The sequence below is a fragment of the Chelon labrosus genome, assembly GCF_963514085.1.
Source record: "Chelon labrosus genome assembly, chromosome: 20".
NCBI lineage: Eukaryota > Metazoa > Chordata > Actinopteri > Mugiliformes > Mugilidae > Chelon > Chelon labrosus.
Window position 1 is genome coordinate 24,363,165 of NC_140353.1, and position 26,260 is coordinate 24,389,424.

The following is a 26,260-nucleotide window of genomic DNA, read 5'->3' on the forward strand; positions in this document are numbered from 1 at the left end:
ATATTTGTATCCACCTATGTTTTAGAATATATTTAACATTTATGAGTGCAACCTGATTACTTCAGCAAGTGATGATCCTCATCCGATGAATCAATCCTTATTTTAAACAGAATTCCAAAACAGACTCTGGATGAAAAGCAATAAATGCAGAAAAAAACAGTTAGGCTTAATTGCAGGGAAATGACTTCCTAGTCGCTCACCTTAAAATCATCAAGTGTCAACCACAAGAATGGGAGAGGGAAGAGTTGACAATGCAGTTCTTCTCTACAGCTTGATGGCTGATGAACAGTACAATCAAACCAAACAGATTTCAAAATAATAAAATAAAAGGTCAAATAAAGAGGTATTATAGTTACAGTGCAAAAAAAGATGAGAAATTCAAGCTCAATACAAAAACATAGCACCAAACAAAAAAGAAAAAAAAAAAAATAAAGACAAGAAAATGCATGCAATTAACTGAGGTATTTAAGTGAAAAAGGGCTTATTTATGAGAAAAAAAAGACATTTAGCAAGAAGCAAAACTGAAAAAAATAAAAGGAAAAAAAAAAAAAAAAAAAACACAAAAAGGCTGGTATCCTTATCCCTAAAAATTGACTTCAACCTCATAGTGTCACATCTGCTATAGCTTTGGTAGGTATGGGATGTGAGGAACACTAGTGTGCGGAAATTAATTGGCTTTTTTTTCACAAAGACTATTTGAAAAGATTCTGTCTTAGATGAGTATCCAATCTGTAGAAAAGTTTGCAGCATTTTGAATGTCTTTCTCTTTTTTTGTATCAAAACGGGATGATTTGCTTTGTGGAAAGACATTTAGTGCGCAAGAATTACTAATTCAACTTTGTCCATTTTTAGTATCAAAACATGTTGAACCAAATCACAAAAATAATGCCATAACCATCTAATCGTGCTCTCACACTCTCTAGATACATCCATAGATTTTTTGAACAATTTTAGAAGCCATCCAGTTGTCATGGTTTATACATAAGCTACACAAACATGCAACCTCAAGTGCAGTTAAAAACTAGTTTAAATTACAGTAACTGGGAATGCTGAAATTCCTATCCGTTTTGCGGGATATGAGGGTGAGCCTTAGCACTGAAGGCCAAGAATATCATTTATGCATTTCATATTTTTTAATATATATATTTATATACTTTGCTACGTAAATGATTTTGGTGTCAATGTAACCACACAATTCTCAAAATAACAGACCCTAATGGAATAAGTGCAAAAATGATCAAGAATACCATTTCAAGACAGATTTCAGACAGAAGTGCCACCAGGTATTTTGCTCCAGTGGAATCTGTTAGCCATGTCTGCCATTAGCGTTTTAAAAACCGCTTTAAAACTGACTGGCACTAGTGCACAGGCTGAGGAGTTTAGCGTTTTCTGGTTTTTCTTCCTAAATACTTTGATTTACACCTTTGCTCGAACTATGTACAATCTAATACTAAAAAGTAAGCATAAGCCTCATCTCAGACAAAAACACACAAAAAAAGAAAAAACTGAGGAATTGGCACTGTGACCTGACCTTTTTTTTTTTTTAACAAAGAAAGAAAGAAAAAAAAAAAACACTTAGCTAGACGTTAATAAAGCACTCATGTGATTACACAAAGCAGAGGGAAAGTAAGGATTGTGTTTTCCGCAAAAAAAAAAGGAAGAAAAAAGATAAAATATCTAATGTGAAATCTGTTGAGACCAGTCTGCTTTTTTTTTTGTTGTGTCTCCACACAGTGTTCCCTGGCTGCCTTGTTTGTGCCGTCAAAGGCTGAAAATACAGGGCTAGCATTGCAATGTGTTGGGAAACTGACAACGATTTTCCTCCTAGCATCAATAGCTTACTTGCTAATGCTGAGAGCTCAGTTGTTTTGAACCTGAGGTTGATTGGCTTTGAGGCTGCGCAGAGCTCGTCGTGCCGCCGCTGACTTGGCGATTCGGTAGCTGCGGCCAACTCCTTTAAACTTGCCCTTACCGACGACCTCAACCGTCACCCGGACCTTGCCATCATATGTTCTTTCTGCAGGGCTGTAGAAACAGAGGAGACAGAGGAGAGGTTAAAGGGTTTCGGACCCTCAAACTTTTTCTACATATTTGAACAGGCAAACACTTCATCTTTGTTAAAACAGTTTCCACAAACAAATGACATAAAGTCGTATTGTCATTTTCAGAATTTAAACAAATACGTAAATTGTTCAGTCCATGTGAAACAGTGAGTAAATCCTTAGATTTACTACACATTCAAATTCATAAAATTCAAAAAGGCAGTGCTTTGGTTTTGTTGCAATAAAACTCTGAATTCCCAACTCCCCATGTATTGAGTTTGTTCTCTATAACATTCTTTGATATGGTTTATATTCATAAATTTAACCTAAATGGGAGGTGTACTAGGAAAAGACATAGCCCACAGTTCTATACGTATCTTGTTTTTGTTTTTTTTGATTCTGATGACCTGAGCCCTTCCAGTGCCTTTTTAGTATTACACTTTTCTATTTCATGTATTCCACATATTGTATTCCACTTTTTTAAAATTGAGTCTGGAAAGTTTAGCATCTCTTACTTCAAAGTCAAAACATGGTGGGCTGTAGTGCTTCTGTGGAAAAATGTCAGGGCACTGCGACACTGATTTTCTTGGCTGCTAGGCTTACAGTGTAAAACAACGAATCTGTGGTCCCAGTCCATTCACAATATTTGCTGCGTTACTGCATGTAATAGCGATTGATTGTTTTGAGATGTGGCTCCCACAACAGGAAATCATAATAATATGCAAATTAAGATGCAAATTAATAATAAGTTAATAATAATATAGTGCAGTCCTGTGCAGTTTATATACAGGAAAACTAAACATAAGCTGTGTGTGGAGGGTCTGGGATGCTTTCAGCAGCAATAGAAAAAAAATAACGCAAGCACAATGTTGTTTAAAACGCACAAAAATATTTCAGATTCGTTATGAGACCGTGGCGATGCAAATCTGACCCTGGTGAGCCTCCATAGTATTATTGTATGGGAAACACTGAAATGTCTGGGTTTATGATTTTGAATGAATTTTAATCACAACTACGCATTTGGTGGGTGGCAAGTACTTACACTTCAGAACCCACTCTAGCCCAAATCTGGGAAAATACAACACTGCTTTGTAATGTACCACATTGTGCAAGTGTGTTTTAGTGAACAAAGTGCTATTTCTTGACACCATACAACTGACTGAATGGGCAGCAGGAATGCTTCCGACTGGGGGTGGCAATTCTTTGTGTCCAAAATGGAAAAAGAAAATGTATATATGATTCAACCTATGACTGTAAGATCTATAATGAATATAATGACAGAAGCTGTTGAATGCGTACCTGAACTTGGCAGTTTCTGGTTCCATTTCGAGCAGCTCTCTCACAGGTGAGCGTGGCACATTGGCAGAAAATTTCTCTGCAAGTGGTGAGGGGATGGAAAGTGATAAGCAAAATGGCATTATAAATTATTCTTTACTATGTCGTCCACACAACTGACAAAGCTATATGGTCACTGCATGAGCAGTTTATTATAACTGGCATTAAATAAATGCATGTAAATAATTGTGCTTTCACTCTTCCTTACCAATAAGCGGCCTCATCATTGGATAATACACCTGCCACACAGTCTCCAATGACATCCCACTGTCCATGTAAATTGCTCCAGCTAGAGACTCAAAGATATCTCCCATGGCCTTAGGGACTTCAATGTCCTCCTCCTTCTCCTCATCTTCTTCAGAGCGTCGCAGCTGGGAGTAAAGACACACAAAGATTGTTAGAATAATATGCATGTAAATCAACTGACCCTGTGTATTTATTTATTTTTTTTCTATTCCATCCATTTCATTTCAAGACTTTTTTCTTTGTGTTTATTTGATTGCTATTCAAGACACTTTGACGAGAATGACTTTATATTGTTAACATAGGCTACAGAGTTTCATTTTTTTTTTTTTAACATTTTCGGTTGGTGGTGTGCCTTGTGATTTTTTCAATGAAAAAAAATGTACCTTGGCTCAAGAAAGGTTGAAAAACACTGATTTAATCTATTTTGTTTCTGTGAAGTTGAGTTGGCACCAAGCACAAAGAATGTCATTAATGATGTTGAATAGTATTTGACAATGAAGAATCTTGAATCAATGTGCACATTATATGATCAACAAAAATACTGAAATTGCTAAAGTTCTACATCGTGCATGTAAGAAATGAGCCACCAAGGAATACTGCTGTAAAGCTCTCTGGGAGTAGAAAACAGTGGCACTGCGTTTGTTGTTTGCAGTATCACCATTTGCCCACTAGATGGAAACAAATATACATGTACAAAATTTTAACACAGGGATCAGATTAAGTCAGAAGTCACCATGTGGTGCATATTTGATGTAGAACTGTTGATAAAAAAAAATAGAGATAATAAAAAATAATATCAATTTCACGTCAGTTGTTTTTGGATTTCATGAAATATTGACAAGCTGGCTTCAGCTAAGAAGCTGAATTACAGCTTCTTAGCTAGCCAGCCCTTTAGTGCAATCTATATGATGCTTGGTATCAATGGAAAGAATAGCTTCTCTAATTTCAAATTACACCCCGGCAGAGTGGAACAAACAGCTGTGTTTTATTTCGACTTTTCATCATATTTATGTGGCTCGTATTTTATTCTTTTTAACTAAAGCATGCTAATCAGTAACACCATTTGACAAAACAGTTTCATTTTTTCTAGATTTAAAGCCTAGTTTTTCAGACACATAAGCAATAACAAAATAAAACAAAAACAATTTCAGGACCTACTTACAAGGAGTTCATTATATAATATGTTGTCCAACTACAATTTTGTTCAGCTGAAACCGTTAAATATTGTTTGGACACAGATTTGACAAAAGGAGTGGACTATTAGTGGGCCTGTAAACGTACTGACTGGCTTTCTTTTCCTGTCCCCAGATGAATTACATACATGCAGAGCAAACATTCCCATGTTAGCATTGCTGTCACTCAGGTATGTTCCAGAAACTAGATGAAAACAATTATCAGCTTCCACAATGTATTAAGCAGATTGTTGTGATACTAACCACTCCAACACCTTGCTACATAGAAATAAACAAGTAAGTATACAATTTTCCTTCATTGGGATGTGGAATTTGCATGCAAGATTTCAAAGAAAGGCTGGACAGTGCCCAGTGAATACTAAACAGTATTTTTTGCCTGAAATACCCATTCCATGAGCAGTCCAGTGGACATTTCCTTATTTTTTTCAGCTGTTTTTGGAGTATGTTTGTGTATTTTTTCTACCGTCTCTGAGGCTAAAAGTATATCTCAAGCTGAATGAGAGGAGATCTAGAGCCAAGATAACCATTTCCTGGCAAATTAAATCCAAATGCATTTTCTCTTCAGTGGTGAAATCACTGGAATATGAAACTGATTTTTAGAAGCTGGCAGTCTTGTTATTCAGGCTGATCTTTTTTGAATATTGAATATTATTTAGGGGGGAAAAACTACAATAAAGATTAGGTTTCTTCCTACAGGGCTTTGTTGTTCAGTACGGATACTAGATATGTTCTTTACAGAAACAGGACGTACCTCAGAGTCCATGCCTTGCATCTCATTCTTCTCCAGCTGAAACTGCACAAAGTCATCAATAACGTGGAAAAGCTCGGGCGAGATGGCCTTGAAGTACTTGTGGTAGTCATACTTAACGGCCAGAGAGGCAAAGATGGTGTTGTTGACGAGTGCTGAGCGCAGGTCAGTCAGCACTCCAGGAGAGTGCTGCCGTGGGTCTTCATAAAGGTGCTTTGTTATGAGGTAGTCTAGAATTGCATCACCAAGAAACTCCAGTCTCTGGTAACAATCTGAGGAAAAAGTAAAGGAACAACTAAGTGCAATTATAGAGATTTAGAAAACTGAAACTACTGCACTATTAAAGAAAAACTTTTAAAAAAGCGAAAGTTACTGCCTCGCTACATGCTGTGATGGAGATTCCAAAGAAGCAAATCAAATCAAGACTGTTTGGTATGTCTCTATAAAAAGTCATCTCTGCCAATAGTTTGTTATTAGATTTGTGGGCTGCTGGATGTTTTAGTCTACCCATTTAGGTTCGTTTCTACTATCTAGTACCCATGGAAGTTCAGTCAACTGTAACTGCAGAAAACTTAAAAACCTAATGATTCTTAAAGAAGTTCTGGATTTGGTTTCCAAACAAATTTATGGAAGCTTATTTGTTTATACTGGAGTGAATGACAATCTCCAAAAGTCTGAAATTAAACATTTGACTTTGTTATGCGTTTTAGAATTAGTACGGTTTTAAACACAAAACAGGAGAACGTTTTTACAGTGCCTTCAAAAGCTATGTGACACAACCACAATTGCTGATTGTGCGGATAAGTGATCAATTAGCAGAAATCCCTACAATAAACATTAGCATGCACAGTTGTCCTAAAACTCCACTTGTGAAGCAAGAAGGACACATTAACAAACTAGTTTTGTCGGTTGGTATAATCAGCTCCAAACAGCTCTCGTTGCAAGTTAGTTGCCATAAATTTAACACATATTCAAGAACTGGTTTGTGTAGAGCATCCAGTTCTAATGTAAATATCCAGTTAGTAAACAGCAAAGAGCCGATGATAAGATACACCAATCAACTATAAAAAAGGGGAAATAATGAATAACAAATATAACCATTTTGAAATTCTTAACTTTTAAGATTATAAACCATATAATCTTGATGACATATCAAAATGATTAACCAATTTGCATATTACAGCCATATGTCTCAACATCAGTTTTCATTATTTATTCAAAACTAATACTTTTTCCCCGGTGAATCAGATATTACAGATTGACAAACACTCTGTGAAGAGGAACAACTACAAATACCTAAAAAATATTATAAATATTGTTTACAGTACAAAAAAACTACATCAAAAGTCCTTATGCTATGAGGTTTCATCTCACCTGTAATGGTGTTGTAATGGTAGGAAGCGTGGGTAAAGGCTTGCAACAGGTAAGCCTTGTTCTGAAAGGTGTAATTTATCTTTTTTTCAAAGTTCTCAAAGCCAGAGATGAGGTGGTTGAGAGTTTGCTCTGCATCTGGATGATCTAGCATGCATCGGGGCGGGATCTTCAGCCAGCCATAGCACAGGTCAGTGGTGGTCTGACGGCTCTGTACCACTTCTTCTGTCAGGATCTCTCTCTCCAAGGGTAACACCTGTAGTCATAAAAAAATACTTTAGTAAACCCTTGTTGATACTTTTAACACATTCTTAAAAATATCACATTCTTTAAAATGTTTATTTAGTAGTTAAATCCTTTGCTGAATGGTTCTCTCAACTGTAGAGCTTGCAGCCCATTATTTTTAAGCAGACAAGTCAAATTGAGCAGGGAGGTCTGTGTCCCTCTTTTAATGGGAATAACATTTCCATCAACATTTGCACTACTGTCATGTGTGCAAGCACAGAGATGCGGTCTTGTTTTTTTGATTTATTTTTCTCTTATCTTAAAGTATATTTTTTTTATCCATTAAAATAGGGGGGCAGAGTCTCTGAAGTTCAAAATTCGCCTACTTATACAAGATTTAAAACGTAGTACGTAGAACGTAGTAGAAAGAAATGTGTAGTTCCAACACATGCATGGAAACTTTATGTTTCTTCATTCATTTATTCTAGTTTTCTTAATTTACTGTGCTGTATTCTGACCTGTTGAAACCTAGAGATAGAACAGTGTGGGACTCTCTAGCTCACCTTGAGGCCCAGTGAGCAGAGGAACATCTGGGCAGCTCGCTCTCCACAACTTGTCAGGTAGCAACCCAGCAGAGCCTCCACACAGTCAGCAATGCTTTTGTCTGCAATGCACTGCTCTGTGTGCAAGTCATAGGAGATGGACTGCTTGCCGAGCTCAGTACCACAGTTCTCTTCCGACGGATTCCAAAAACCCACCACAAAGTCATCCTCCTCTCCAGCCTTGCTAGGGTCCAGGTAGCACATGGCGTCCCATGAGCTGTAGTCAAACTCATCAGCTGAGGGTCCACTTGTCACCTGCTCCGAGGGGTAGTGGGCTGTGGGATTGTGGGGCTTCTTGGGGGCCTTCCATTCATACGGAGACTCCATGGAAGGGGAAGATCCCGAGGCTGATGTCAGCGAGGGAGGGAAGGTGCTAAGAGAGATCTTCTTACCAAAGGCACCCGATCCCAACAACATGCTGTCAATGAACCTGATGTGCTCCTTGTAGTACTCCAGATCATCCTCCATGTTGACTTCATCCTTTGGCTCATCCTTCAAAATCAGCTCACCATCTTCATCCACGTCCTCCCCTTCCTCATCATCCTCATCATAATCATTCCCAGACTGACCATTGGCCAGAAAATCATCCTTAGCCTTGATGATGGACACAAAAAGTTAGTAAAGTACTGACATACAGCATTGTTTATAGGCTAGATTAATAATCAGGGAAATGAAATGTCTTGCTTTTCGTGCAATTTCAGCACGATGTTCAATGACTATGTAGGTATAGTGTGATAATAGAAAACACATTTTAAATCATATCTACATAAGTTGCCAGCTTTATTTTTGCTACATTTGCATACATTTGAAGGCATTTGGAGCCTTTTTTCTAACCAGTGTTATGCAAGGATAATGATCTACCAGTGTATTAGCATTTTTTTTAACATAATATGGGATGCAAGAGTTGAATTTAGTGTTAAGAGCTGCAGGACCTAAAATCCAAATCCAAACACATCATTGCCATATGTCACCAGACAAGGTGGTCCACTGCCCTCTAGTGGCCTGAAAACATCATTACACTGACCATACCCATAACAGACCTGAGTGGATTCATCAATTAACATTACCATGCACTGTGAAAGGCCTTTTGCAAAGTAAAATAATTTTAATCAAATTTTCATCACAAACTCTAAACCAGCCTTACAAAGATGTTATAAGTGAGAAACATGTCATGGAAAGATACAAAGAGACATGATTAACAGACTCAATCAAGCAATCCATAGTGACACTCAAGAATAGCAGGAAATCCACTGACCTCCTCTGAATCCAGTTTGTCGGTGCTGCTTTTGTCCTGGTTGACCTGGTATCCAGGAGGCAGCCAGTTAACGGGAGGGTCAAAGATAGACACAACCATCCTGCTTGGAAGTCCTTTCTTTTTCCCAAGACGGTAGAGGTTGCAGTTGCTCACCTGGACAATAGGGAGATCATCAGGACACAAGCCACTCATACAGATGTAACCTAAAATCGGTTAATTCAGTAAAAGTAGCAATACAACATTGTAAACTATACTTAAAATACTGAAAGGACATATTTTATTATAGTATATTAAATTATTAATTTTAACGTTGCAGCTGTTTTAACTACTTGCATCACTGAACAAGTTAGTAGATACATGTCTAATGACTTGGATTTCTAAAATCTGTTGGGTTTCTCCTATTTTGATCAAGTACATACGGAGCAACTGGGAATTTACTCACAAACAACTATGGACCAAAATCCCTGTGAGCATTTCTGTGTGCATTTCTGCAACTCATGAGGAATCATAAAAATAAGGTAAATTAGTTTGAAGGTGTTAAGCTGCTCCTTCATAAAAAATTCTTGCCCAAAACTGTAACCACTATGATAACACTATTATTAAAAGAACTCAAGTAAATGAGTGAGGATTACTACACATAATCTAGTCTATGATGAATGTTTGTCTTGTTATTAGTACCAAATGACATTCTTACCAGGAATCAATATGTGAAAAATATCCTTTAAGGGTCTAAACTTTTCTAAGACAACTTCATTTTTGATGATCATGTCATATGATTGAAAGCAGGGTTTCTGCAGGTTTGAGCAAGTGAAATTTAAGACTTTTTAAGACTTTTTTAAGACCATTATAGGTTAAATTTAAGACCTACTCGAAGTACAAAAAATAAGAAAAATCAGAGACCCAGAATTACAAAATGGATTGTCATTCAACTATGAACTACCCTCTAGATGTGATTTAACGTGCATTGAGACATGTCCCAACTTCTTCCATCCAATGTGCCATGCATTGTTTTGTAATGTATTTCAATGGAATTAAATGGCTTTGAAACACATTGCTGTAGACCGCTATAGAGCTCCGGGCGTCACGTGACATTTCACACCGCCAAGTTGCCAGGAAAACTGAGGAAACTTTTACAGAGCCAGTGGTGATTTCAGGCCGTCAGAATTTACTGCGCACGTTCAACACATTATATATCACGGATCCTTGTCATGCCCCAGGTGTGCTATTTTCGAGCACTGAAACAGTCGGGGGGGGGGGGGGGGGGGGGGGCGAATGAAGCGGTAAATGGATGTAAGGATTTAAGACTTGACAAAATGTAATTTAAGACCAAAACGCAAAATATGCTCGTATTTAAGACTTTTTAAGGCCTTAAATTGGCATTATCAAATTTAAGACTTTTTAAGACTTTTTATGACTCCGCGGAAACCCTGGAAAGGTACTGAACAGAAATTGTTCTTGCCACTGGTGTTTCTAGGTTCAAAAGTAACCAAAAAACCAAAAAGTAAAGTAGCTTTTTAGACATTTGTACAACAGATTGACATTGTATTTTTAAAAAGGTATTGAAAACTTCAGCTTTGATAGATACAGTCTATTATGACTACAGTGGTCATGCCCCCTGTAATGTCGTACCAGTAAGTGATGAGTAAGGTGTGTCTTACCTTTTTGCTGCGCATGTAGCTGAGTCGCCCTTCATGAGCATCAGGGTAGGTACAGAACAGGTATGTTGTAATGGCATGCTTTAGGAAGGAGTCGCCAAGCATTTCCAGACGCTCCAGGTTGAAGCCATCACTGGCATTTGATAGGGTCAAAGCCTGCAGGATGAGGCCTGGGTTAGGTCCTAGGCTCCTGGGGGAGTCTCCTGCTTGGGATCTTTGCTGGAGGCCAGCAGCGAAATCAGAAGAAGGTGCTGTGGGAGTGTTGGGACCCGTGGCTGCCCGGTTGCAGACTGAGGTAGCTTTATTTGTGTGGTCTGAGGTCCTCCCTGGTGTACATTCATCACTAGGCTGTGGAGGACTGGAACTCGACTTCTTCAAGCTGTGAGTGGGCTGCACAGGAACTGAGGTAGTGGTTTGTATTGATTCAGGGTGTTGGCAATTGTCAGGTTGGTGAAGGTGCTTGTCTTGGTGGCTGTCATCGTCAAAGTCAGTAACAATGACAGTGCCATTAGTTATGTTTCTGGTGCAGGAGACATCTCCAGGATCAAGGGCTGTGAATGGCCCCTGCGTGTGCAAGGAAGAGTGATCATTACTGGGATGTGCTCCCGGACGTAGATCAGGGGTTACAGTCTCTTGGTGCTTACAATGACAATCAACATCCTCGCTGCAGGACTCAGGACAGGAGATGAACGTTTTGCTGTCAATAGATCTCTTCCAGCCAAAGTCCAAGTTTGGATATCTGCCACAAACAGGGAATATATATATATTTATAGATATGAGAATTTAGGGAAACTGTTTTGGGTAAGTTTGCACACATTGTCAGAGACACACAAACTCAGAGACAATTACAAATCCTAGAGAAAGGAAATAACTATTTTTTGTGCCAAGGATGTAGCTAGTCTTGACATGTGTTGTATGCTGTGTTTTGTATGCAGCAGAAACCTGAAATTAGGGGGGAGAATTTGGGTTCCCACTCCAGCTTCACTGGCAGTCTGGGCTCTAAGTTCCTCAGCAGTCAGCAGGCAGTGGAGGCGGTAGAGGATGCTGGGTAGACACACTGCTTTCCTCCACAGGGAGGCCGGTATTGGGTGGATGGCACACAGCTCCGGAACCAGGATCTGATGGAATGGATGGAATCAGAACTAAATGGTACATACATTTTGACCAGAGGTACATTTATGGATGATTAACTGAGTAGCTCTCTCCATGTACTTCACAATGGCTGCACTATATTGCCAAACGTATTCGCTCATCTGCCTTTACACACATATGAACTTAGTAATGTCCCACTCTTAATCCATAGGGTTTGGAGCTATAACACCGTCAACTCTTCTGGAAAGCCTTTCCACAAGGTTTAGAAGTGTGTTTACCATTCTTCCAGAAGCGCATTTGTGAGGTCAGACACTGATGTTGGACCTGGCTCACAGTCTTCGCTCTAATTCATCCCAAAGGTGTTCTATCGGGTTGAGGTCAGGACTCATTATTACTTCAGTCAAGTTCTTCCACACCAAACTCGCTCATCCACGTCTTTATGGACCTTGCTTTGTGCACTGGTGCGCAGTCATGTTGGAACAGGAAAGGGCCATGCAAACTGTTCATGCTTGGAGCATGGAATTGTCAAAAAATCTTTTGGTATGCTGAAGCATTCAGAGTTCCTTTCACTAGAACTAAGGGGCCATGCCCAGCTCCTGAAAACCAACCCCACACCATAATGCCCTCTCCACCAAACTTCAGACATGGCACAATGCAGTCAGACAAGTACCGTTCTCCTGGCAACCGCCAAACCCAGATTCGCCCATCAGATTGCCATGTCTCAACTGCTCTAGACAGTGGCGGCATGCTTTACACCACTGCAATCAACACTTTGCATTGCACTTAGTGATGTATGGCTTGGATGCAGCTGGTCGGCCATGGAAACCAATTCCATGAAGATCTCTACACACTGTGCTTGGGCTAATCTGAAGGCCACATGAAGTTTGGAGGTCTGTAGCGACTGACATTGCAGAAAGTTGCCGACCACTGCGCGCCATCTTCTGACCCCGCTCTATCATTTTACGTGGCCTGCCACATTGTGGCTGAGTTGCTGTCATTCCCAATCACTCCCACTTTGTTATAATACCACTGACAGTTGACTGTGGAATATTTAGGAGCGAGGAAATTTCATGACTGGACTTGCTGCACAGGTGGCATCCTATCACAGTCCCATGCTGGAATTCACTGCGCTCCTGAGAGTGACCCATTCTTTCACAAATGTTTGTAGAAGCAGTCTGCATGCCTAGGTACACATTTTATACACCTGTGGCCATGGAAGTGATTGGAATAGCAATAATTGGGTCCAAAAATATCATCAACATCAACACTGGGCTGACCTCAAAAAATTTGCTCAGGCTTTAAAAAAAAAAAAAAAAAAAAAAAAAAAAAAGAAGTGGTGTAACAGTCTCCACACACAAATCCACACACTGTTCAATTGGCCACAGTGTATTAACATGAGTATTAACAGAAAACAAGGACCAGACATTCGCCAACAATCTGAGATAAGGTATCAGAGTACTTATTCTCATTACCTGTTTGTTCTGAAGACTCTCCCATTTGGCCTTCCGCTTCTCTGCACTGCTGAGTGGCAGGGCTTTGCCCTTCTGGTTCAGGTGTCGAGGGGTTAACAAGTTTAGTCTGAGAGAAGACAAGACAAGAAAACCCCACAACTTTAACAATTCAAAAAGTCATGTAGCCTATAAAGTCTGCAGGATTGGAGCACAACAACCAGGTAATATTGGTCGTCACTAGGGCTGCAACAAACAATTATTTTTTCAGCTGATTAATCTATTATTTTCTGAGGTTAAACACTAAATAATAAAAAGAACTTCCCATGTGAAAATTTTTATTTGTGTAATAAAAAAAAAAAAAAAAAGCAAATTCCTATACAGCTACATATAATTATAGTACTTGAGCAACTGACCTGGAGGAGGTGTGGTCTACATCCAGGAGTGGCTGGTTTAGGTTGGACAGGTCCAGGTTGTACTTGGTTTTGTAGTACTCAGCAAATGTCTCATACTCTGGCGATGGAAATTTGCTGAGTGGTGTCAAGTCTGTGTACACATCAGCAACATAGAAGCGATGAGGCTGGTCGAAATTGCGATACCTAGAGAGGAGCAGGACATTTCCATGTCAGTTTGTTCCTGATACATCAGCATAATTCATACACAATAAAGCTGGTCTTGCAGAGTAATTTTCAGTAAAAATCACTCTAGTAAATCTATTTGGTGCAGTGGTACCTTGGAATGATAACAGCATCCTGGTAGTCCTCCAACTTGAAAATGAAGGGGTTCTGCTTTGTGTACTGAGTGGTAGGAATGCCAGTGCGGGCTTCAGACTTCTCGATGTCCTCCATGAACTTAAAGTCCATATCTAGCGTGTCAGAGTCCCCAACTAAACAAGCCAGTTAAGTAGCAGAGAGAGCATAATAAAAAGAGAATGAAAAAAGAATGTTCCATAAATCTGGAAAATAAAACCATCTCAATGGACCAAGTTTGACTTTACTCACCAACATTAAGAGGTAGAACGCAGTAAGCCGAGTCAGCCAGCGTGGGCTTGAACTCCAGTGCAGGTTTTTCCAGGCGGAGGATGTGGGAGAAGATGTACTGGTGCAGGCGGGTGATGAGGTCGAGCTGTGATGCAGTGAGCGTAAACCCTGACTTCTGCAGTTCAATGGAGATGGTCACTTCACCCGAGCGAGTGTACACAGGGAAATGTGGGATCTGGACAGAAGGAAATTACTTTGGTGAAATGTCAGAATTAATAAAAACTTAGTCATCAAACTTGTGCTAGTGAGGTGAGGTCTATAGCAGGTGTCGGCAATCTTTGGCACTCGTGCCTCGGGTGGCACCCCGTGGCATAAGCACCAGCAAGGTGGCACCTCTCAATGTTATGACGATCGTCGCTTTATGTGTAGCCTGATTTCTTGGGTCTGAGTGACACCTTCCGTCCACATTCTCTGCTGCGCTGTAGCCGCGGTCCCACCCACATTCCCAGAGACTCGCACATAACAGATGTTGTCAACAATGGCAACGCCGGCTGCTAAAAAGGCCAAAACTAGGGCATTCCAGTCCTCGTGGACACAAGAGTTTGGTTTGGTTATTTTGAAAGACCATGCTGTGTGCACTTCATGTAGTGAGAATGTTGTGTGCCGAACGTCAAGTGTTAAACGGCATTTTGAGACAAAGCACAAGAAGATTTTCAAACACCAAGCATACAAAGCAGAGTAAATTAAACATGCTGTGTCCTGGTATGATAAACAAGCCAGCTCCCTCAAAGTTCTTACCATTGCTAAAAATCACAGGACAGAAGCAAGCATTGCCGTTTATGGATGGCAAATTTGTTAAGGAGGCTTTTCTCGGTTGCATTAACTGAACATTTTGAGTAAAAAGGGATTAACATTGGGTAAGTGGAGCTGTCAAACTGATTGAAGAAAAAGTTGGCTACCCCATCATGAAACTCCATGGCATAATACATCAAGAAAATCTGTGTGCAAAAATGTGAAATTCGGATCTCAATGAAGTTATGGCCACGGTGGCAAAGATATCCAGAACTGGACGATGAGAAGTGGATTGTGAAACATGTTTCTCGCGGATATTACGGGACACCTGAACGGGCTCAATCTCAGACTGCAAGGTGCAGGACAAACTGTTTTGGACATGGATGGCTTTTGTCGGGAAACTGGCAGTATTCTCAGATGACACTTCCATCTCCACTTTCTGCTACTTCGGACAGCCGAGAGGGCTGTCGTCCCACTGCAACATCAGAACCACTGAAATGACCACGTACATGCGTGACATGGTTCACAATGCGATTTGTGGATTTTAAAGGGTATGGACCAATGTTCTCTTTCTTGATCAAGCCCGACAGATTTGATGGACATGATTTGGATGCTATTCTGATTGACCGGATGGATACAGACAACATAGAAATGCAGCTGATTGAGCTGAAGAGCTCAACACTGTGGGTGACGAAGTTTGCAGAGCTCAGAAAACAGTTAGAAGCCACACCAGTGCAAGATCGTTGGGCATCTGCACCTGAGAAAGTCAGCTGTGAAACACACAACATAACAGAGCACTCTGAGGCATGTTTGCAACTCAGAGTAACTAACTGCAAGCCCCAGATCACAAAGCTCAGCCAAGCAAAGCAGGGCCAGGGATCACACTGACTATTTGGTAGGCATCTGTTAATTTGATGTTGCCTCAGCGCTATTTTGTTATGATATAACACAGATATAGTACTATTATTGGTGTTTTGTTATGATATAACAGATATGGTACTGTTACTGGTGTTTTGTTATGATATAACAGATATGGTACTGTTATGGCCGCTTTGTAATGATATACGGATATAATACAGTTGCACTGTGGTCTCAGTTTTGGCTATGACTGGATGTGCTCTATATGGATGGAATAAATTTCAAGGTATGTTTTTGTGTTTTGTGTCATAATTTAACTTTGATCGTTATTGTTGATAATGGCAATTTCAAACTGGCACTCCATGTCACAAAGGTTGCCGACCCCTGATCTACATCATCAGATTATGAGGCTGGTGAACCGGCTGATCCACAGGGCCCCTAAAATCTTTTGATATTCATAAAAACTGTACTGAACGGCACTTCTGATATGTAACAATGACACAAATAGGATTTTAGATGAACAGAGAAGTCAGATAAAGAGACAACATACTCGAGGTATGGGTTTGGCAGTCAGGATGCCGAAGCACCTGGTGGTGTCCTCTGGCGGGTAGAGCTTCCGTCTCCGGAAGTTGAGTTCATCAGGGAGAGGAGTGGTGAGGACCATCCCAATCACATACAAGTAGTAGGTCTGCTCCAGTACAGCATAACTACCCCGTAGACATTGTGGTATCTGAAGAGGACAGACGACGGGTATGAAAAACATGCACATCGGAACTGAAGTAATTCTGGTGATACACTAGACTCGTGTTGATTGATTACTGATGCTTCAAGAGATTATTTCTATGCCACATTTAAGGATTCAATAAAAATTAATCAAGCCACTGTAAAAATATTTTAAACACTTGAAAAGGACTTTTTGATAGCTCGATCAGACTGCTGCTGAGAGTACACAGTAAGTGACATTTGGTTGTTTGGTCCATAGCATAGATAAAGTAATGTTTTGGTATTAGTTATATTGTGTTATGGACAGAGCCACACCACAGTTGATTTTTTGCACAGTCAAATTAAATCACATTAATTAAATAATTCAGCTGTCAGTATCTCATGCTTTTGCTTTGGGTTCAACCTTGTAAATCAAGTTAAAGTCACTAAAAACTAGGGCTGAACGATTAATTGCATTTGCGATAATATCGCGATATGATAAAACGCGATTTTCTAACCGCAGCTTGCGCGATTACAAGGTGGTCACGTGACGCGAGTGACGCGGATGATAAGCTTCTGACCTGGACGATGTCTCTGAGCGGCACGCGCACCCGCGACGGTCGGCTTGTTTACCTGTAATTTGCTACTGCTAGTTTTTTGCAACATGGCTGAATATTTGTCTGACTCTGAGGTTGTGGACGAACCATAGCAGTAGCAAATTACAGGTAAACAAGCCGACCGTAGCGGGTGCGCGCGCCGCTCGGAGGTCAGAAGACATCATCCGGGGTTTGTAGGTCAATCTACAGACACCGGATGATGTTAACACGTAACTCCGGACCGGACTCAGCGGGGAATAGCACTAGCGTATCATAACAAAGTATTGGCGGAATGAACGAGTTTCACTGCAGATAATGTGTTATTTAGAGGCTGCGTTTCGATGCCCTGACCACTCCCGCTATATGGGTATACGCTGATCTAATTATCTCCTGAACAAGTGAAAATGAAACAAAAGTGATATTGGTGAGTAAACGATGATATTTTATGCTAGAAATAACCCTAACCCTAACCCTAACCCTTTAAATGCACAGTGGCAAAGCCACAGATGTTTCTGTAATGAGCAGTTAAATAAAAATGTCATTTATTTCAAGTCATACATCTTTTAATTTAATTCTAACAAATAGGCCCAGCCTATGGGAAAGAACATTTTACACTAAATGTATCTAATATTGCGTTGTTCATATTGAAATCATTCATTATGTTTTGTTGGGGGGAAAAAAGAGGATAAAATAAAAAAAATATATATATTGCATATTCAATTGCAATATTGGGGAAAAAAAAATCGCAATTAGATTATTTTCCCAAATCGTTCAGCCCTACTAAAAACATTGTAATGTCAACTACAAAATGGTGGAAAAGTGCTCTAAAAGCATCCCTTGGGTGTCACTGAGTTCTAGTTGGAATAATTACAACAAAGACTTACGGCTTTAGGGTAGCATTGCCTCCTCTTGGTAGAGCCAGGCCGACCTGGGACACTGGTCTCCTCCTCATCGTGAAGGTCCAGTTCCTCCTCATACTTTACTGTCTCCTTACCAACAGGCATCAGGTGATCATCCAGCTCACCTGGAAGGAAAGAAAAAAAAATAAACGAATAAAAATACAGACAGGGAAAAGGTCCACACAAACAGACAGGAAGTATTCCTTATGAATCTGCAAAATTTAAATCCTGATTTTACCCATTTTGTGGAGTTTCTCACAGCATACAAGTGCAACAGCTTTTTCTGCCAGTCTGGCACAGTTCATTACAGGACCCTGTATAGACAGTGACATATCACAATGCATTAGGGTATAATGCTGTAGGGTATAAACATAGCCACATCTCTTAAAATGAGAGATGTTGTTCCTCACCTTAACAGGAACTCGCAGAGGGGAGTTTATGGGTAAGTACAGTGTGGCCTGAAAGCATCCATCCCCCATCTCCAAAGTTTTACATTTGGGTGCTAGGTGTGTGAAAGGGTCACTGGGGAGCCGCGCACAATACCTGAGCACAGGAATGAAAATAACTTTTTTTATATGAAAACAAATATTTGTTTTTGTGTGGTTGGTTGTTGCTTTGTGTCTTTATGAAATAAAAGAATTCAAGACAAATATCTGAGCACAGAAATGATGAAGTAGGAAAATTACCTGTTTATGTGTCCAATAGCTGTATTGATGGTGACCCGGGGACCTCCGTCCTCCGATCGAAGAACATAGGGCGGTAGGATGTTGTCATCGTCCAGTACCTGTTCCACTTCAAACTCACTCACCTCCACTGACTTGGAACACTTATTCCTCAAGATCTGTTTAAAATACAAGAGATCTTAATCAGTACCTCTATATAAGGGTATAACACACTTATTATATATAACATAATAAAAAGGGATACGGGATGTATTAATTAATACAAAAAGTAATCCGTCTTTACAGTAAATTATGAAGCACAAGAAGTGTGTGGCAGGGTATTTTTCTACACCAACCATCATATCCAGATGTATTTTATGTAGGGACCAGGTCACATTGATGTGATACATACAGCAACACAACAAGTGGACAAAATTGTGGCACACTCATTTTTTTAGCATGCTCAAAAACTGTTGCTTTCTCATTCAGTGACTGAGCCCGTCACAGATCAGATCAGACATTTAATAAATGTAATCCATTCAATAAATTAAAAGGAGACAACGTTTAGTTTGTTGCTTGTAGCTTGTAGGAATCTCTTAAACAAATTACACACAAACACAAATGTGGAACTTCAAGTTGTGATCTGAAGCTTGAAGCTGACAGCCTCAGTGAAGAAAATTAGGTACTTACCTTCTCTATGGCCTTGTAGGTGGTGAGATCTTCCTCAAAGGCTTTGGTCCTCTCAGTGTCAGACAGCATGATGTAGTTTGAGACAGGCGCCCTAGCCCTCCCCTTGGACTGGACATAGGACCTGTACTCTGTAGGCAGGTCAAAGCGTACCACCAGGTTACACTTTGGAATATCAACACCTTCCTCAACAATGCTGGTGGCGATCAGTAGGTTGGTCTCATGAGCCCGGAATTTGCGGAGGACCTATGAAGAAGATGAGAACAGTGTTGAGTCTTTGATGCCTGAAATATGATATCTGCTTTGACAAATATAACTGAATATTTAGTACGAGATTCATAGAGTTCCGATATACGTTTATTTTCACAATTTCAGCACTGCTGTTTTCTTTTATGTTTAGTATGACTTCTTTTTTAGATATCTTCTTAATGCTAACAAGTTACTGTGTCTGAACAGGTTACCAATCTCAGCATGTTTGGATGGGGTAGTAAATAAAAATTCCAAGTCAAACACACATTTCACATCAACCTTGTAAATGCTGTAAAGAACACATATCAATGTCTTGCAACAACCTTGCTAAAGCACTATTACAATTAACGGCAACTGACATCATTAGCCATTACATTAAGCATAGTTCTGAGCTGCCCCTTCAACAAGCAGAATTATTCTAAATATTTTCATGGACTTAAAATGACGTTAAAGAAGCATTGGTACATGGTTTAAAAGACTTCACACAGAGTCACACATCATCTAGCATCTTGTGTAGACAGTGTATAATGGTGGCAGAATGACAGGCAGCTGTTCAGGGTCTAACATTTCCACATGATGTGTACCTCCTCTTGTTTTCTGAATTCCACCTCCATCTGTTTGTTCCGTGGCTGGTTCTTGCCAATGCTGTGGCCGGTGATGAAGTTGCTGCTGATGTAAGCGAGCTCTTGGTCAGCCTTCCCTGCCTCCTTGATAAGACTGTGGAAGGAACAGAGATGCTGTGTGTCCATAATAACTTTCAACAGCATGTTAGAGTTTCTCTGAGCTCATTATATTCTTAAAAAATACACTCTAAAAAGTAATTACATCCAACAGTGGAAATTCTTGGCTTTGTCGACATATGTTGCATTCGTTAGCATTTCCCATGGATAAAGTTGTTAAACTTAACAACGCAAGCACATTTAGTTTTCAAAGAAAAGAAAGAAAAAAAAAACAACAATAAATGGTCTTGTTTTAAATAGTGCATTTCTACCTATTGGTATTCAAAGCACTTTACAGTCACAGACACATCTACCCATTCGCTCACGCATTCACACGCCAGTGCTCACAACTGGGGCTTCAGTGTCTTGCTTAAAGACACTTCGGCACGTAGCATTTTGCAGGGATTGAACCGCTAGTGTGGACAACCCATTTTACCCACTGAGCCACAGCCGCCCAATGTGAAATGTTGTTCTGTGGAAAATAAAACTACAACTACATGGACCTTTTAAGCAGAAATTGTGGGTGTCTCATGCAACTGTCCACCAGTGGCTTGGTGAATTTTTGACCATTGTCCCATGCACAAATAACTCTCAATTTCTTTTTTTGGCCCATTCCTTGGTGGATTTGCTAGTGTGCTCAGGTCATTATCCAATTGAAAGGTCAACTTCTAGTTCACCTCAGCACTTACCTTCAAGCACTCTTTGACATGCTGATGAACTCATGTTTGAATTAATGACTGCTAGCTACCCAGTTCCCGAGGCAATGAGGCAAGCCCAAACTATAACATTAAAGTACCATACTTCACAGTTAGTAAAGGGTTCTGCTCATAAAAAGCTGGATTTAGTTTGCACCAGATATGACTATGGTTACTACATCCAACCAACAGATTTAGCTGTCCAGAGAAAATTATAAGGTGCTTCAATCAGTTGGCCACCGATACTTATCGGCCAATATCCCACTTAAATAATTTGATCGCCACCTCTATAACAGCTGATCAGATGAGTCAAGAATTAAAAGATGGAGCTCTTATAGAAAATCGGATTATTTCCAGTATGCATAAATAAAGTACAGCATAGGACAAGCAGATATTAAGACAAGTGCCTACCGATTGAGGACAACAGCTGTGTAACGCCTCTCCACAAAGATGATCCCACACAGAATGTTGGTGAAAGGCGAAGGAAAGTTGGCTTCAGGCCTCTCTTTGGCCTCCATTTCCTCATCCTCATCTTCGTCCTCTGAGTCACTCCAGGACACATAGTTGTCCTGGTTCCGGTTGTTGTACCACTCCACGCTCTCAAACTGCTGGCGTTCAAACGGCTTGTATTCGTGCAAGATCTCCAGCAGTCGGAGAACCTTTGGTGTTACAAACTTGAGGTCCAGGGATGCAGGGGAGAAGTGCTCCTCACAGAGGGCATGCACTTTCCGTAAGAAGGTGTCTGTGAAGAGCAGGAACTTGCGACTGAGCTCCTCCTGCTCGTGTTTGATGTACTTCTGCAGCTCACGCACCATGATGCCCGCTGCCTTATCGGCACACCAAGGCCCCAGCACCTGCAGCACAGCCTGGCAGTCGCTTAGGACCTGTAGAGGACAAGGACAACATTCACAGACTGAATTGTTCTACTGGTGTGAATGCTTTTTCACATTCACCTTCAGGAAGCTTTTTTCCTGCCTTCTACAGTGTTCATTTACACAGTAAGCAGGCACTAGGTACCAGCAGTAATTATAAAGAGTCAGTAAAGATAAAGAAGAAAAAGTGGTCGGACAAAGGAGAGTTGGCAAACAGAGCTTACAACTGGCTAACACATGTGGCCAGTTTTGCCTGTTCATGGGAAACTGGTAAACAGCTGCTCAGTCAGCAGTCACAAAGCAACATTAGTCAAACTACAAAGGTCTAAAGTCTTATTGCTTTTTAGAATTTCAACATTATCCATACAATACCTAATTTGCTATACACCCTTGCAGGTTGGAGCTTCACAGCTTTACTATAAATGGGCATTGGTCAATAATGTTTGGATAGTGTGCAATTAGTAATGTACATTTGCACATAGCTCGTCACATACTGTACAGGCCCATAACTCAAGTTCTACTTCAAATATTTTGTCCTAGTGCACAGACTTCACTTTAAAATTCAGATTTTTGGTATTCAGTTTATTCAAACATCCATCATCTATAACTATGTATCCTTGGAGAGGGGGCCTGGAGCTTACCCCAGCTAACATCGTGGCATGTGACATGTACAGGTCAACACTCTATCACAGGGCTATTGATATATATATGAACACAAAATGGCATAAAGAAAAGGGAAACTTTTACATAATCCAATAATAAATAAAAAAACTAAAATGCAAATAACCTGCTTGGAGATGAATGTGGGATCACGGTCCTCTCTCTGAGCAGATATGTTACAGTCGTTCAGGAATTGGAGAGCTTCATCCAGCTCTGCCTGCAAACGCGAGGAGAGGCCACTCTTATCCAGGTAGGGGCCACATTCCAGCACCACTTCTCTTGGCTGAGAGGCATATCTGAAATATAACACATTGTACAGGTGTGTTATATGGATCATTATTACTGGCTTGCCAGTCATTTATCTTTTAGAAACGTTTTTTTTCCCCATCTCAGTTTTAGAGAAACTGCTCCATGTCTTAAACCAAAAATTGGGTTTTAGTACCTGTCCAGAACCACAAGGTCAGTAGCAGTTTCAGCATTGCTCCTCAGAATTCTCTCTAAATTCTGGATCTTCTGCTCAAGTTCAGATGGGTCACATTTCCCATTCAGAATGGAAGCTGTGAGACCGAGAACACGAGGACCGCTTGAGCTGCCCTCAAACAGCTGTACACATAGAGAGGACGCTGTGGTCATTCACAATTTATTTGCAAGACAAGCAAAACTTTATTTTCGAATAAATCAAAATATAATTATATTTTGAGACCGTAATCTCACCTTCATTATCTCACAGTAGGGGTGGTTTGTGATGGCCAAGTGACAATCATCAAACACCACCAAGTTGATTTTAGATAGCGGTAAGATTTTATTCCTCAGAACATGCAGGAATATGTGGCAAGTCATGACCAGTACCTATATGAAAGAAAGTGTAGAATTACAGAAAGGAAGAAAATATTTTCAACAGTGAGTACATTATTATTTAGCCCCATTTTGAAGTGACAATGTTAAAGAAACAGTCACAGGATTGGACCTTGGACCTAGTTTTAACTTATTAGAGAAAACTATAATAACAAATAGTGAGCAGACCTGATTCTCAATTATCTTTTGACTCCATTGATGGTCAGTCCATGCCAGTGTGTCCTCCAAATTTGTGTACTCTCCCACCTGGAGGTCAGAGTGAGTCCTGACTGCAGCTGCTTGCTGAACTACAGATGACACTGGACAACGTAAATCAGAGACACAGACAAATACTTAACTGAATCATGTTAAAGTATTTCATGTACTATAGACTAGAATAGAAATTTGCAGATGCAATAAAAAAAATGAAAGGAAATAAAAGTATACTGAAGGTACCTGTGTCCACCAGAAATACAGTCCGCTTTGCCTTTTCTTGGTAATTTCCACGGATTTGGTGGGAGAGCTCTTTTGTTAGAAGTACTGCAATAAAGGTCTTCCCTGAGCCAGTATTCAAGCAGACAATAGTATTGTGTTCAAGAGCTGCTTCAAGAAGTTCTACCTATAAAGAAAGTTTGGGATTTTTAGAAAGTGGGCTGGTAATACAAAGCATGAACTAAAAATGTTCACTATGCACACTACACACATAAGATATAATAATTCTGCACACCCCTGTATTAAAAAAAAAAATTGATAAAATAGATAAACCACATTAGACTGCCTGGCCTTATACTGTAAAAGTATGTGTTCGCTTTATTTTTAGCTTTTTGGAAATATGTCCCTTTGGCTTCTTTACACTAAAATTGCAAGATATGATTTATCTTTGTTTCATTTTTTTACATCACAAAAATAACATATAAGGTATAAACACATCCTCCTTGCCTGATATTTCCTAGGTGTATATATGTTGTCATGGATAGCCTCCTGCTGCCATGGCAGACCAAAGAAAGGCCCCATAGGTGAAGTGGCAGGGGTGACAAGCTGTAGGCCTGCCATTCTTCAAAGAAGTGGAGGTGAGGGGGCTGGGTTCCTCCAGTTGTTCACTTTATCTCATTTCATTATTCTCCTTGTCAGACATTCACTGGTAGTGGAGATGAGAATATTGTGTTAATGTACTCATGATGACAAATATATCTATTGAAACTGTTCATTCAGAAAGCAAAAAAGAGACCAGCACTGTCAGCAGTGAAAAGTAACTCCTTAGCCACACACAATCACCTGCCACGCATCCACCACCAACAAGACTTTCTAGAGCAGGTAACTGATTGAATTGATGCATGATAAACATACAATGTTGTTTGACTGATGTCATTTTGAGCTATATAATAGGTTGTTTAGAGTGGAAGAGTCACTTGATTAGATCATAAAATTAGTTAGTCGACGTTTAGAACAGCCCATTTGGAGCGTTTTTTGTGGCCTAGATTATTGAAAATGAATTTTATGTAACTTCAGGTTTAATCCTGGATGTCAGTGTCAAAAAGCTGGTTTGCTTCTTACCATCTGCTTATGTTTAAGATAACCAATCCACACATTATAAAAGGACCGCTACTGCCCAATCAATACTCTTGGAAAATGGCATTACAATTCCTGGAAGATCCTCAGTCCCTATGTGGACAAATGTGCTAAGTTCTCTTAGTAGGCAAGAGAACTTAGCACATTTATATTATTCATTATGTAATAATATAGCTACTCTGGCTGGAATTCCTTGTGACCTCCAGTACTACTGTGAGGAACCTTGGAGTTTTATTTGACCAGTACATGCTTTTAAACCATATGTAAAAGAAGTCAAGAAGGACTGCCTTCTTTCACCTGCACAGTACTGTCAAAATTAGGAACATTCTGTCTTAAAGTGAGGCTGAAAAACTAGTTCATGAATTAGGTCGAGATTGGATTACAGTATTTCATTTTAAAAAAAAATCTTAATTCCAATTCGTACATTCTTTAATATTCGGCCTAAGTAGACTCCTGGGGTCGTATTCCTAAAGATTCTGAGAATCCTCTCAGAGAGCTCCTAATTTAGCCTTGCAAGGAGTCTTAGCTTAGGAATGATTCCAGAACATTCTCAGAGAACTCTAGGAATGGACAGAAACTCTTATCTTAGTGAGGAGGTGTGGCTGACCCCGTTGCTAGGTATGAGTCATCATTTCAAAAGGTGAGATTGGTTGATCCTAAAAGCTAGATAAAAATACACTTTTAATAATAATGGGCATAGAATGGACCGTCAAATAAATAGACTTAATCATAGAAACTAATCTCTATGAAGACCGTGTAATTATAAATAATATTTTACCCAAAAAGAAAATCTCTGTTAAATAAATAGTAAGCTATACTTTTAAAATGATCCTACAAAATGTGTGAAAACTCAGGCCCACTTGCACAGTATTCACATGCTGATAGTTCTATTTATTTGCTCACATTCATTTACCATGCTGGTAATTTTTGCACTTCATCCATTTGGTATTAACATGGGTAAAATGGCTCAGCTTTCATCAGTTTCTGTGATTGCTAACCGGCCTATAGGAAGCAGTGTTGGTTGGCATTCAAATCTTCCACAAACCCAACAGCAATGGAGAAGAAAAGAAGTAGGAAACCCAACTGAAGAGGAACAGCATTTGCTTCTGGCTTAATTAGTCACTGAGCATAAATAAGTGTTATGAGAAGTACATTTGGCCCCAATGTTACACTACAAGCAGAGAAGCAGGCATGGGAAAATATAGCAAAACAGATAAATGCCTCCTTTGCGCCATTTTCTCCTCTGCTTAAGAAACCCCTAAACCTCTTAAAAA

At 39.8% G+C, this 26,260-nt stretch overlaps 1 protein-coding gene across 1 annotated transcript; it reads right to left on the reverse strand.

Moving 5' to 3' along the window:
• Window positions 1-1,630: 1,630 nt before the first annotated feature.
• On the reverse strand, window positions 1,631-26,260 carry dicer1 (dicer 1, ribonuclease type III). The gene is made up of 27 exons (XM_084569537.1): window positions 24,357-26,260; window positions 23,874-24,036; window positions 23,607-23,737; window positions 23,298-23,432; window positions 23,026-23,186; window positions 22,711-22,879; window positions 21,463-21,935; window positions 20,222-20,354; window positions 19,392-19,634; window positions 18,726-18,880; window positions 18,450-18,582; window positions 18,278-18,353; window positions 18,025-18,164; window positions 16,393-16,572; window positions 14,214-14,427; window positions 13,945-14,098; window positions 13,629-13,811; window positions 13,237-13,342; window positions 11,615-11,790; window positions 10,676-11,411; window positions 9,018-9,170; window positions 7,724-8,356; window positions 6,939-7,191; window positions 5,568-5,836; window positions 3,586-3,748; window positions 3,342-3,417; window positions 1,631-2,025 (listed from the first exon to the last, which is right to left on the reverse strand). Exons 1-27 carry the CDS (start codon window positions 24,468-24,470, stop codon window positions 1,860-1,862), a joined length of 5,688 nt encoding a protein of 1,895 aa, XP_084425663.1. The 5' UTR covers window positions 24,471-26,260; the 3' UTR covers window positions 1,631-1,859.